This window comes from Eurosta solidaginis, chromosome 3 (genome assembly GCF_040869045.1).
Source record: "Eurosta solidaginis isolate ZX-2024a chromosome 3, ASM4086904v1, whole genome shotgun sequence".
NCBI lineage: Eukaryota > Metazoa > Arthropoda > Insecta > Diptera > Tephritidae > Eurosta > Eurosta solidaginis.
The window spans coordinates 208,994,729-209,010,281 of NC_090321.1; the positions used below are offsets into that span (position 1 = coordinate 208,994,729).

Genomic DNA, 15,553 nt, shown 5'->3' on the forward strand with positions numbered 1-15,553 from the left:
ATTAGTTACGTTATATTGTTAGTTTGGTTAGTTTTTTTTAACAAAATGGCATTATATTATCTCACACAATTTATCTTTTTTCTTCATTACAGAGCTTCTATGGCCATGAGACTGATTCACTAACCGGCGCACCAGATCTCAAGGGTACATCACCATTCCTGCTGCATGGACAAAAAGTGGCAGCGCCTACACTAAAATTCCATAATCATTTTCCGCCCGACGTGCAGACGTGAGTATATGTAAAAATCGTGGCGCTTTTACGTCCATAAGAGAAAATGTTAAGCGAGCATGAGTGAGAGAGAAAAATTTATAAATTAAATATAGGAAATAAATGAAAAAAAATATCAGGGGAACTAAATAATACATTAATATTAAACAAGTTTTAAAATATGTCTTTAATACAAATAAGCAAAATTATTGTTTTAAAAAAATTGTTTACGGAGGTTTCTAAGGTTTCTATTTACCATGCAAAAATATTTAATTTTTTTATGAAAAACAAGGTTATAATTTAATCGAAATATTTTCCAGCACTTTAGAAAAAATTTGGATTTTTTATACACTTTTTTTCGATTCCAATCATTTTGAAAAGTGCAAACATTTTTTCCTAATATTTTCTATTCTCTTTTTATTTATTTACGACAGTGATAAAAAGGATCACCTGCTAGATCAAGGTCTGGTACCAAGTGCCATGGGCGATTTCGTGCCACCAATTAAGCGTGGCCGCATGACACCGCCCACCAGCGAACGCGTTATGCTGTTCGTGCGACAAGAGAACGAAGATATTTATACGCCGTTACATGTGGTGCCGCCCACTACTATTGGCCTATTGAATGCGGTAAGTAAGAATTAGTTTTACCCTTTCTGCTACAACGCCGAATGCAACTATATTTAAATTGAACTAGAGGCCCTCATCCATCCAGGTTACTTTTATATGAATCTGAAGAAAACGTTTGAAAACGTTTAGATTTTAAAGAATTAAATTTTGACGAAAATTTTATTTGATATATTCATGAAAATAAAAAAAAAAATAAAAAAATGTGCATATTTTATTAAAATTTGCGAAACTAAATATAATCACATGCTTAAAAAGCTGGCAAGGTTTTGAAAAAAGAATGTTACCTAAAATCTTGGAAAAACATTCTAACTTTGAAAAAAAAATATAAAATAAATAAAATAATATGTATTGTGAAACTGACAAATTTTAACTGCCCTGCTATTTTTAATAAACAAACTGGCGTAATTATGAAAAAAAACAAAATTTCGAAAAAATATTAAAAATTAAAATTAAAAATTACAAATCAATAAACAAAACTTTAAATGTTAAAAAACATTGGCGCGATTTTAATTTTATTCTTATTTTTTTGCGTTTGTAGTATTTATAGATAAAAATTTTCGATTTTGAAAAAACTAACAACATTATTTAAAATTAAAAAAATATAGATAATTATTAAAATTTTTAATAACAATTTTCAAACTTGAAAAAAAACGTCTACAGCTTGAAATTTTAAAACACAAATTTTAATATCGCGATCTTACAAATCAGTAGGCCGATATAACAACAAAAATTGTTAATACATCCCGGGCTACGGGGAAAAAGTGTCAATAAAATATGACACTATGGCATCATTGCCATCAAACAAGTCCAATTTTCACATGCATTCTACAACAGGTGTCGCAGTGCTGTGAATATCAATTGGCACGAACCAGAATAGAAGTAGGATTAATGAAGACAAACAAAAAACGCTGTGATGGCTGAATGGTTAAAGCAGCGGCGCCTAAACGTTGCCGATGAATGAATTTAGCAGTTCCCGAAATGGATCTATACAACGAGCTTTGGCAGTTGTCTAAACTTTTAATAATTTTTTCAATTAAGGAACAATTTATCATAACAATAATAATGATAAAATAATTATTGTTAGGCCTTCAGCTCTAGTCAAACCAGCGATCTTACAAATCAGTAGGCCGCTATAACAACAAAAATTGTCAAAAGTTTTATATTTTTTCGAATCTTTTTGAAATCTTTGAATATTTATATGGAAATAATAAGTTTGTTAAGTGTGAAATCTAAAACCTCACAATTACAAAGCAATATAAATTTTTTATTAATATTTACAAAAAAGATTAAATCGTGACAAAAATTATAAAATTTTAAGGAAATCTCAAAAAAAATGTATAACAACATCAAAATCTTAAATAAAAAATAAAGTGAAAATTTTAAACTTTTGAATACTTTTATTTTTTTTTTCGAAACTTTTGTGATTACGCTAAAAATTCATAAAACTTGAACTAACTTGATTTGAAACTACAAACCTACAAAGCTGTGTGATGCAGTTTTGAAAAAAAAACTTATAAAAATTTATTTTTTACAAACTTTAATTTTTAATATTTTAGTTCGCTTATTTATTTAACCATCACTATAGCCATTTATTTCATCTTAGCTAATGAAACACAAAGACTCATTTTAAAAACAAAACAAATGTTAAAGTATAAAGATATTAAGTAAAATTGCTTAAAAAAATTATTTACCAGTCCAAATTTTTTTACAGGGGCGTTAAAGGGGATTATGACTCATTTAAGTACTCTAATTGGCCGCTTAAATCTTTGCTTTTACGATTTTCTGCATTTTAGCTGAGAAACAAATTGGTTTTAAATATGGAATGAAAACATTTTTGAAAATACAAAAATTTAAAAAAAAAAATTGTTGCAAGTTTTTTTTACAAATTCTACCACCAAAATAATTTATTTTTATTTTTTTTTTTTTTTGCATAACAATATTCTATTCGTTTGTATATAATCTAATATTTAACTGAGGTAAATATTTGCTTTAATAAATTTAATATAACATATAATTTTTAATGGTTGAATTTGTTAGTATTTTTTTTAATACAAATATTTTGCAAACCTTCTGCAATTTACTGTCTTTACGCTCTGCTTATGACCCACTAATTAATTGCATTATTTAATATGAGCTACTATATGTTAATAATTAATCAAAAATCACCTTTAATTATCATTTAACTTAAACAAAAATGAAACTTTATTATTTAGAAACAACAGCTTAATAAAAAAAACAATCGTATACACAAAACACTCCCACCACTAGTAGGAATTAGAACCCAAAGAAAAAATAACAGAGCTAAAAAGTAGAAAGCTAATATAATTCTAACTATAACAATTAATCATCAATAATAATTTAGGAATCACAACAGCAATAAGCACAAAATACAGAACAAAAACACCTACAAACAACAATAAACATTAAAAATACAATATAAGCACTTTGTAAAAGTTTAAAAAAGGCAAACAATGTTGCTTATTATTGTTTTAAATAGCAATTTATAATCATTAGGCAGGAATAGCAGACAAGAACCAGCACAGAACACAAAAAAAATTAAGCTGATGATAAACTCTTTGTTCACTCAATAAATATCAATCAAAACTCAACTAAGTAAGAGGAATTTGCAAATATTTGCTTTATTCTTTTTTCTTTTTTCAAACACAAGCACACTCCGTTACATACACACACACATTACAAAGTAGATATGTAGTGATATTTCGAAATGTTTAATAGTTTTCAAATATGTTTATTAAGTTAATAAAAATGAAAATTTTATGCGAATTCTATATGCAAATGAATCAAGTGCACGTAAGGACCAACAGAAACAATACCAAAACAACAACAAATGCATATTGTTATTTAATTGACGTTCGTCGTTGGTATGTTTAATGACTTGAACAATAATACAATAACAACGATGATAAAATAAGAAAATAAATGTGTATAGTTTAGAGTTTTGTAATGAATGTTTTATTATAACGCAGCTAGTAATACAAACATTGTTATATGCAAAAATGTATAAATATATATGTGTGTTTTCTAGTATTTACATTTCAAGCTATCAATTGTAGCAATTTTTCAAGATCAATCATTAATCGTCTGTATGTATTTATGTAAGTAATATGCATCATTGCTCCACCCATTCATAATTTTGCACACATAACGTAAACATATTTACATAGATAATCAATTACAACAAAGTAATTTTTATTTAGAATAATTACTTGAAAAAACGAAATTGTTTTAATACCAATTTTACACAGAAACTTAATCGAATCACAATTTTGTTTAACAAAATAATTAAGTTTTCCTTATCACACAGGCCATTTGCTTCATTAAGCGAACATCTGTCAACAGCCCCCAAAAGATATTATGCTTTTACAAAAACTAGTTAAAAAAGATAGGAGCTGTTTCTACCTTAACTATAAAGACAATCAAAATACATACGCAACTACTCATAGATGTTGCACTTAACCAAATATGTGCTTATTTTTCAAAAAGCCATATTATCTTTTACTGCAAATTCAGCGAAAGTAAAATTTTCAATTTTATGGTGTTTTTCTATATTTCGTAAATTGAAGCGGAGCCGCGAATAACGTTGTAAATGACAAAATCGTTTTTTTTTCCAGGAAAGAAAAAAACGTTTTTGGAGGCTTTGTGATTGTTTTTTGTTCCTGTATTGTTGGCTTGTCCAAAACAATGACATTAATAACTTATATGAAAAAATTGAGGAATTTCAATTTCGAATTATAAGTAAGCGGTCATTTTAAACTTTAAAAGTTAATTCGGCATCAAAACAAAAATGTGTTCAAAACAGAAATGAAAATATTTCAAAAACTGTGAATAAAGCTTGGTTTGCTTTGAGCCCATTTATACAATAACTTTCCAACCTATCTATTTTGTTTACTTCTTTTTAAATATTAATTTCCGAGTGTTTTCACGGTCACATTTACATAAAGAGGGCGAAAAACCATCGTGTAAGGGTGCTCTTTCAAGTAAGACATTTATATACTATCTTTATTTACTGCAGATCGATTTATAGAACTCTGCGTACTTCTCAGGCCAATAGTCCTTCATTTGACCAACACTAAATTTTTGGCAATTGAAATAGCAACTACAATCACAAACCTAAATATAAACAATAAATAAAATAAAAATTACAGCAAGTGCACTTAGAACGTTTTTCCACATTACTTATTCTGGAGCGTTTTTTTGCGGGATACTTGTGTTTTTCCTGGTTGTATATGCACTTCCACTATTTCCTAACTTTTTGTTTTTAATATCTTTCCAATTTTCAACATTACATTTCCTTTTTGTACCTCTGTTACACTTATCAATTACCTGCGACAACTACGATCGTTACAACGTTCTTCCACGGACTGACTTCTTCTAATTACTTTTTAATTGCCCTTTAGTACGTAATTTTAACTTATTTGATGCTTTAGAGATGCAAGAGAGTAACAGTAACGGAAATCTGCAAAAAAACACGTTTTGCAAAAATTGGCTTTTAAAACGTTCTTCGCGGCTCCGCTTCAATTGTTGAAAATAAATCATTTGTTACATTGACAATAAAATCCGACCCATCTAGCAAAACGTATTAAATTTTTGACTTCATTAGGCATTCAATAAAGCAATGATGGATAATTAAGAATTTTGTATGGAAGATTGAGGGCTGTAATGCAGAAAATCTGACTTATTATTTCATTATCCCTCTGTGTGGAAAAGTATTTTATATAGCTATTAACCGCTACTTCATAGCCCTGAAACGTAGAAATTAAGCATTTAAACTTTTTATGTTTTCATAAAATGAGGTATTGGGTTGTCTAAAGCTATTTAGGTATTCAATACTGCAAATTAAAATAAATAAATGTAAGGCGCGATAACCTCCGAAGAGATTTTAGGCCGAGCTTCTCTTCCATTTTGCGTCGTGCTCCTTTTTAATTTTTTCCTACAAATTGGCGGGACGGGACCTAATTATTTTATGCCAACTCTGAATGGCATCTACTAGGTAGATAAGTTTTCACTAAGAGCTTTTCATGGCAGAAATACACTCAGAGTGCTTGTCAAACAATGCCGAGCAAATTACAAAAAAAAATTTCAAAGTTTGCTATCGGTGGGCAAGAAACATACCTCTACGAGAATGTCCTCAGAATTATGTTGAATAAGATAACTGTTTGGTAGTATAATTATGTCAGCTATAGAAACTCTTTGGCGCCCCAGCAAATATTCGGAGTCATAAAAAATTCAGCAAAAATCCTAAATCATAGGGTTTACGCTCTTTATGAGCTCATTTAGGAGTCTGAAATGAACGCATTTCCCGTCTTGCAATGGTCGTTCGATATGAGCCTTATTTCATGTGTCGTATGAAGCTGAATAGGAGTCATATATGACATTTATTGTCCTCATAAATAGCTTATTTTCGGCACTTAAGGGATTCGGAAAAGACTCTTTTAGGACGATAATCAAAGGCAAATGTACATAAGTATGTATGTATATATGTAGCTCTATGACACTTACACATTTTTGGCTTTACAATTGGAGAAGCGTAAATGAAATACCAAAAAATAAGGCTTAAAGAATTCCTATATAAGTATGTAGGTCATACCGATTTCTGGCCCTTAGCGCTAATGGCAGATACATAGATGTCCGACACATTAGCCGGGACACATTGGGAAACAGTTTTGTAGTCACAAAATGTTGAAATATATAATAATACCTGCAATGTGAATATAAAAATTATTAAATAAAGAATATGCGTCCATATCAATATAGAAAATAGAGATACGTTACAAACAATGAATTCATCAAATTAAATTTTGGGCATGGATATAGCCCGCTCATAGTTATAGCCAAGAAATATTTATCTGCTTTACCAAAGGTGGGAAGAAATAAGTTATTGCGCAGAGCGAACAAGCTTACATATATTATCTGGTAGAGCTACTTACCAATTCAATGTGGCATTTGAAAAGCTTCTTGCGCACTACAGACATCATAAATTATGCCCTGCCTATTGTGTATGTAGTAGTAAGACGGCAAGTCACTATACAGAAACGTTTGCGCCAGATATCAGATTTTGATCCAGATTTTATTGACAAGAAAGTGTGATACGGCTAGGATTTTCTAATTTAGAAATTCTGAATATATCCTTTAGTTTTTATGATTAAAATATACTCGGTGGCCTTTGTTCAAATATACACCTAGTATTTATATGCATCACCGATATCGCTTGAAAGCCAAGTAACATTCAAACCATTTCTGCGGTACAATACATACAATACATATTTTAAATAACTTTTAGCAATTTTTCTTTAATAATTGAGGAGCTGTGAACGAAATGGGCCAGAAATTGCAATTTTGGGTGTAACTACCTCCCATTAGGCGGTCTATCAACGCAACGATGTGAAATATACTTCAAAAACGATGAGATTGCACTGAACATAGGCCTATGAAAAAGACGTTGCTCTGATCTTTTGTTCAATTTATTAATCTCAAATCACATTTTTGTGATTTCCCTGGGCTATATTTAGTGTCAATACAATTGAAAGAAAACTCATCATTTGTTAGTACACCTGTAATATATCGATAAGATGCTAGAAAAAATTAAAAAAAAACAAACAAAAAAATCCATAGTTATTATAGATATTATTGTTCTGGTCTTAAGCTCGAATTGAACCTTGAATCCTTTATCAATAGGCCGATAAAACAAAAACAATTGTAAAAAAACAATAGTGTTGGTATACTTACGAATTTAACCAATTACGAGATGTGGTCGATATTCAGTTTATTTATTAATATTAATTAAATAGGAATATACAGTGCAATATATTGTGAGGAAAATAATAAGGCTTTTGCATGTACAAATTACGATTGCAACTTCACGACCACATAACTTCCGATGTGACACAAGAAAAAGGAATACAGAAAATGATACACACTGAAAGAAAAAGACTGGTAAAATCAACCGATATACGGGTCAATTAAACCGAAACTTCTGTCAATTTTTATACATCGCAACAAGATGTTGAATCAACTGCGCACAAATCGTTGATTCGTAATTGATCGTTTTAGTAGTCAAGTGAACCAAAAAAGTTGTTGCGACAGCTTTGTACGAAAGTACCTATGTTGCGGCATTTGCAAGGCAGATGAGTTTTCAATGAGATCTTTTAATGGCAGAAATACGCTCGGAGTGCTTGCCGAACAGTGCCGATGGACGACCCTGCTTAGAAAATTTTCTTCTAATTGAAAAAACTTATTTCTAAAATGTTTATGTTGCTTTGCCCGGGGTGTGAACCCAGGGTCTTCGGTGTGGTAGGCGGATCACGCTACCATCGCATTACGGCAGCCTCCATATACATACGTAAATATGTGCATACATATAATACACAGCATACATAAGTACAAAGTAGAGAGCGCAGTGAGTGTCAAATTCTCTTTTTGTAATTTGCTCATGTATTGACTGTTGATCGCTGTTGAAATGACCAATGAGGTCAGTTGTGTTAACAAAAAAATCAGTTAGATTGATTAGGAATCTGTCAATTTTACAGAATTTTGTTAACTTAAGAACGACAATTTCTCTTCTGTTGAAATGACTAAACTAATTTGTTCGCTTGACAAAGAACTCGATCAAATTAAACATAATACGATCAATTTCATCTCCGTTAAGTCAAGAACAACAGAACCGATTTGTTGATTTTACTAGCACCATTTCTTTCAGTGCAGCTTTGCCAGCTTGTTGCGAAATTGAATTATTAAGCTAAATTTACATTTAGTTAATTACTTCACCAAAAAGTTAACATAAAAATTATTGTTTTGGCCTTGAGCTCAAATTCGGATCTGGAAAAAATATATTACTTTCCTTAAAGTGAATATAATACCTAGAAATATTCACACTCTTTTAACATATTTATATTTTTTTACTATTAAATTTTAGAAGAAAATATTTATTTGAGTTCCAGTTATCTCATATGTAAAATTTCATTCCATCATCCTTGTTAATAAACTTTGCATATACACCGCACAATACAAACACAAATTCCCGCTCATATGCATTTCTCATGTCATATGCACTTATACAACACACGAATTTGGCCTTTTTGATATTACACAATTGTACATAAAATGCTTTACAAATGTTTCTTGCTAGACCTGAAGCTAGAACTCCATAACACTCAGCTTGAACACATCAGGCATTATAAAACTTCTCCAAGTGAAGTTCGACACCGTCTGACATATCGAGCACTCTATTATGGAACTCAGGCTTCAAAGCGAATTAAATATTAAAAAATTGGCATACAACGAAATTTTTTATTGCTTTTAAGTAAATTAATGATTTTAAAGGCTTAAAACATATTGCATACTATTATAAACTGTTTTTTTTTTTACAATTGGGCACTAGAAATGAATTGGCAACGAGACAAAACAACAAAAAAAACTAGAGAAAAAAGTTATTTTACAAATTTGTTATGGTTATAAGCAAACATTTTTAAAATGAGTTTTTGTATAATGATCATTAGTAAGAAACATGATATTGTTTAGTAGCGAAAGTTCCAAATATTTAGCGTTTAAGCAGCTAAAAGAAAATAACGAAAAACAAATAGCAAAAAAACAAAAAACAAAAACCAAAAATACAAAATACAAATATCATTTTTCTCTCATTTTCTCAATTACAGATTGAAAGTAAATACAAAATTTCAACAGCGAGTATAAATAATATATATCGTACAAATAAAAAAGGGTAAGTAATATACATACAAACATACATAATAACAAACATAATTACATAAATTAGGAAAATTACAAAAAATAAAAAAAAACAACAAACAAAAACAACATACAGTCATGAAATAGCACACACATACATTTCGATCACATAGCATCCAAATTTTAGCATAGCCATTATTTTATGAGTTGAAACAAGAAAGAATTTTGAAGCGCATTTTCAAAGCGTACTATATAAGAAATATTTTTTTTAATACACGCAACAGCACCAATACTATTAAACAACACAACTCAACATTTTTTCATTTGCACGCCGAATTAAAATAATAATTTTTTTATTATTATTTCTTCGCACATCTAATACTATTTTTACTTATGTGTTTGTTTGTCTGGAAAATATAATAAACTGAAATCTTTAATGAACTCTCTGCATACGTCTGACAGTTATTTGTTTTATTATCTCCTATTAAAAAAATTAATACAATTTGTATAGTTATTAAAAAATAATTGCATTTTGTGTGGTATAAAATTCATAAAAAGGTTTAAAGTTTCATTTTTCATTTGACGGCTTTCACATTCATACCAATTTATTAATAAAATAGTATTAATAACTAATCCATACGGCTAAAACTAAACAACTGCATTAATTAATCGAAAATTTTAAATGTTGTTAACTTGCATAAATTTCACAATTTTTTTTTTTCAATTAGATATGGTTTTTTGTTTATAAAAAATAATAAATATTCATTTAATCAAATTAAAGCAAATAATTACAGGGCAGGATGTGCCATCATTTAATATAAATATTGACGTATTTTCCATACTTTGATGACGTGCAACTTTAGAAGGTTCCAAAGTTTATTAATTATAAAAACGAAAATTTTTTTATACTCAGCGTGCTTTTCACACAGAGTATATTAACTTTGATTAGATAACGGTTGGTTGTACAGGTATAAAAGAGTCGTAATAGATATAGACTTCCACATATAAAAATCATCAGTATCGAAAAAAAACTTGATTGAGCCATGTCCGTCAATGAACCAATAAACAGATCCCGCATTAAAAAATGAGAGAGCAAAAAATCATAGTTAGCCGTGAAATAAATTTTCTCGGCGTGACGTCACGCTTTTGACAACATGTTTTATTACTGACGCAGTGTTCAGACTTTATTCCAATCGGAGTATTTTGCTCCGTTCTTACCTCCTACTACATTTTTATCTCAAAGGTTTATTTGGGTCGAGTTGAAAACCAAATAGTATTACTACTTAATATCTTTTGGTTAAAGTTTTTATTGTATACCTATGAAAAGCTGATGGTTTACAAGTGACGATTGGATGAAATGACGTGAATTCATTGTTTGTGTCTTAAGACTTGTTCGTTCACATTTTACTCACAGTTTTTGTCCTTTTTTCGTACGGAGTGAGAAAAGAAGATGTAAAATGTAAGCAAAAAACGTGTTCGGGTGTGATCTGTAAATCCTGCCAAAATTCAACAAACAGCACTTCTTGAAGTACGTTGAGTCAGTGAGTTCAGCTAACCTTGTTTTGCGATAACAATCGCCAATTGGGGGCACCAACCGAGGTAAAATCTTCCTCCAACTGTCTCTGCCAACTCAGTGCAGGTTTTCTCTTTCCTCTGTTTACAAACTGCCGGAGCGTATTCGTTCATCCGCATAACATGCCCTAGCTAGCAAAGCCTTTGGATTTTCAATCGCTGAACTATCGTCATGTCTGCGTAAAGCTCATATAACTCATCATTATACCTCCTTCCACACTCGCCGTCGACATCACGGATAGAAGTATAAACCTTCCGGAAATCTTTTCTCTCGAATACTCCAAGAGCCATTTCATCTTCTCTCGCCACCTTCCATGATTCCGAGCCATATATCGGGACAGGTATGATGAGTGACTTTTAGAGCGAGAATATTGTTCGTCGAGAGAGGACTTTACTTTTCAATTGCCTGAAGAAGCACTTGTTGGCAAGAGTGATTCTCCGTTACAAATCATAATTTCTAGGCCGACATTGTTTTTACTGCTTCCCAAATGAACGAGATCCTACACAGTATCGAATTTATATCCGTCAACAGTGACGTAGCTACAAAGGCCACGATGACAGCAAGTTCTTCCTATTGTCCAAATTTACTGCAAGACCCACTTTTTTTTTTGCTTCTTTATCTTCGCCTCCATGTTTGACCAGCCCGGCGGGTATCCCGTCATTACTTGGCACCTTGTGGTTTTTTTGCCATGACATTGGATGCCGGGAGTGTTTTTCATCATCGGCGATCGGGGTATAGAATTCGTCTTCCCCCACACTCTGTACGTCAGTTACCAGGTCGCCATTATCGTTCCTACAGGAATCTTCCCCGGTCTTGAAACCTTCTGTCATTAAAAGAGCATAAAATATATGTGGTGAACCGAAAAGAATAATACTATTTTTTCGCGATAAATATACGGGGAGATAGAGCTCACTTTTCTTCCAGAATGTGGTGTGCTTATGGAAGCATTAATTGGCCATCCTACACGTTTTAGGCCGACTCCATGTGCATCTGATAAGGCAGTTAACTTTTTTACTAAGAAACATTTTATGACAAAAACACAACCGAAAAGTTTGCCAAGCCACCAAATCAATTTTATGTTAGTTGTTCGCCCGCTTTCAAAAAGGAAGAAAAAATATACTCCGAAAATTTAATTTTTACTCCGGCGTAGTCCTTTGTTCAGGTAACAGTTTTAAATACTCCGAAAACTGGTAGCGAAACATGAGAGAAATGTAATAAATCGAAACATTTCAAAAGCGCTATGTCATCAAACTTTTTTTTCAAATTCGATTACAAATACACCAATTCCGGAATGCGGGATCTAAGCTCATTCGATTGTGATGTCCGTCCGTCCATCCGTCCGTCTATCCGTTAACACGATAACTTGAGTAAATATTGCGATATCTTCACCAAATTTGGTAGGCGAGCTTATCTGGACCCAGAAGAGATTGGTATTGAAAATGAGCAAAATCGGATGATAACCACGCCCACTTTTTATATATATAAAATTTTGGAAAACACAAAAACCTAATAATTTAGTAAATAATACACCTAGAATGTTGAAATTTTACACGTGGACTGATATTGGGACTCTTGATAAAAATTTGGAAAATGTTTTAAAATGGGCGTGGCCCCGCCCACTTGTGATAAAATCAATTTTAAAAATATTATTAATCATAAATCAAAAACCGTTTAACGTATCGTGACAAAATTCGGTAGAGCAGTTGCCTTTACTATAAGGAATGCTTTGAAGAAAAATTAACGAAATCGATTAAGGACCACGCCCACTTTTATATAAAAGATCTTTAAAAGGGTCGTGAACGAATAAAATAAGATATATCTTTGCAAAAAAGAGCTTTATATCAATGGTATTTCATTTCCCAAGTGGATTTATAACAGTAAATAGGAAAAACTTCAAATTTAAAAAAATGGGTGTGGCACCTCCCCTTATATGACTAAGCAATTTTCTATGTTTCGGGAGCCATAACTCGAAGAAAAATTAACGAATTTTAATAAAATTGCGTACACACATTTTCCCTATAGCAGGAAATATTTCTAGGAAAAATGGACGAGATCGGTTAAAGACCACGCCCACTTTTATATAAAAGATTTTTAAAAGGGTCGTAGACGAAAATAATAAGCTAAAACTTTGTAAAAAAATAGTTTTGAATCAATGATATTTCACTTATCAAGTTTTATTGTAAGAGGAAATGGGAGAGATTTTTTTTTTAAACGGGCGGTGCCACGTGTTATGTAGAAAAGTAATTTATCTGAAATGAAATGAACAATTGAAGCTCACGCTGAGTATATAATGTTCGGTTACACCAGAACTTAGACACCTTTACTTGTTAATATTAATTATAAAATTTAAAAAGAATTGTTATTTAGTTAGCGTTTAATAAATACTTGCAATATAGTTAAATAGCATACAAAATGCGCCTAAAAAATGGCATTTAAAATTAGCATACGAGCACAGTTGCCAGTTGTGAAAATTTTAACCGAAAATTGTCCATTTATAAACGTTTGTTGCTGTGGATAAGGACACGAATTTCGATACCTCCAAGTCTAAATAATTTACGAACCGGAGTAGATTACAAGCCATAAAATAAATTAATACAAGGCGCGATATACTCCTCAAACAGAGTTTTGGCCTAACTTATATTCCAATTTGGGTCGTGCCCTTTTTAATTTTGCCTACGAATCGGCGGGATGGGACCTACATGTTTTACGCCGCATCTACAAAGCAGATTAATTTTCACTAAGAAGCTTTTCTTGACATAAATACAGTCGCAGCATTTGCTGAGCAATGCCGACCCTATTTAGAACATTTTTTTTCTAATTGAAAAAACCGGTTTTTAAATTTTTTATGATGTTTTGCTCGGGACTTGAACACAGGATCTTCGGTTTGGTAGGCGAAGCACGCTACCACCACACCAAGACGGCAGCCGCAAGTCACATTATTTATATTTTCGAAATAAACAAGTGAGCCTTTGGCAGTGGCTGCCAGACCCCCGATCTCAATGAAAGCCTCAGAAAGTATCTTCATTTAAGAATTTGGAAATGAAACCCAATCTTCATTTGGAACTTAGCATCCATCTTTTTAAGGTTCAACTATTGTATTGCATTGTTGAACCGCTCATTTTTATTATTAATTTATAACCGATACACTAGGTATCGAGTTTTTTTTGATTCGATACTATCGAGTACCCGACACTTGAAAAGCGATACACGTAGTGAGTACCGTAACTACGTACATGTAACTAGCGGTGGATCCTTGAAATTTTTTGAAAGAAGTCCCTATGCCAGGAGTTTTTCTTCAAAAACTCCATAATTCAGAATTTGACAAAAAAACGTCCGTTCTAAGAATTAATTTCCTGTCGTGAAATTTTTTCATAAACTCCCTATCTCAGCTCAAAATCAAGTCAAACTTGTGCAGAGATAGGGTATTTTTTCAAAAAAGGAAACAGTGCTTTCGAAAAGCTCCGTTGCCTTGTTATGTTCCACTCAACATTCGATGAACTAAACGAATGTTTGTTTAGTTTTATTGAGTGAATGATATTTGTATTTGCTTCACGGCTCCAAACCGTGTTTGAACAAAACTACCGCTTTTCAGGCTTAAAAACCCCACCAAAACCTGAATCATTTTATTTTTGTGATTACAATCCAAAACCAGTAAAGAAATGCTCCACTTATTTTAAAATGAAAATGGCACAGATTAGGAAAGAAAATACTAACAGCACTCTTAGCAATGTTGCATACGCGCTCAAATCTTTTCTAAAGAATAAATGTAAGGGCATATATTAAATAGTTGCAAAATGATTATGAACACAAAAGGATACCCAAATGTTCTAGATATGGATTGAAACTATGCGGACATAGCTCAAATTAGTCGAGAAAAAGTCTAGAAATTATTTTGAGTTAGTCCCTAAATGGTTTCGAAATGTATGTGAGCTTTAAGCAATGCAAAATTGATATCGAAGTACAACTAAAACTAGCCGTAAATAATCCCAAAATAGTTTCGAAGTTATCCGAAAACAACCCGATATGATCCTGACAACAAATTCGAGATTTACCAAAATCAGTCCTTAAATGATTTAAAGGTAATACCAAAATGATCCGAATGCAGTTTCTAAATGATTCTGAAATTATCCGAAATAGTATGGCAAACATACCAAAACTAGTTCCGAAAAAATCCTGAAAACAATCCAAAAATGTCCGCCATGGTGGGGTGGTAGATCCTACCACACCGAAAGTCCAAGATTCAAGTTCCGGCCAAAGCAATATCATCAAATTAAGGGAAATGGTTTTCAATCAAAGTTTCCCTTTGCTGGTTCGTCCCTCGGCGTTGATTTGGCAAACACTCCGATAGTACTTCTGTCATGAAAAGCTTCTCAGTGAACATTCATCTGTCTTGCAGCCGTTCGTAGGCATAAACCATGTAGGTCCTTTCCGGGCAATTTGTA

General features: G+C 31.7%; 1 protein-coding gene across 23 annotated transcripts in view; it reads left to right on the forward strand.

Annotated features, from left to right (window-relative positions):
* The window catches only part of grh (grainy head), a 663,099-nt gene that overhangs the window by 640,827 nt on the left and 6,719 nt on the right, over positions 1-15,553 (forward strand). For 22 of the 23 annotated variants that reach the window (XM_067774942.1, XM_067774948.1, XM_067774949.1 and 19 more), the window contains 3 exons: positions 93-229; positions 643-835; positions 9,508-9,572. In XM_067774942.1, the coding sequence (XP_067631043.1) occupies positions 93-229; positions 643-835; positions 9,508-9,572 (395 nt within the window). The remainder of the gene's footprint in view (positions 1-92; positions 230-642; positions 836-9,507; positions 9,573-15,553) is intronic. The other variant, XM_067774958.1, reaches the window with a different exon arrangement.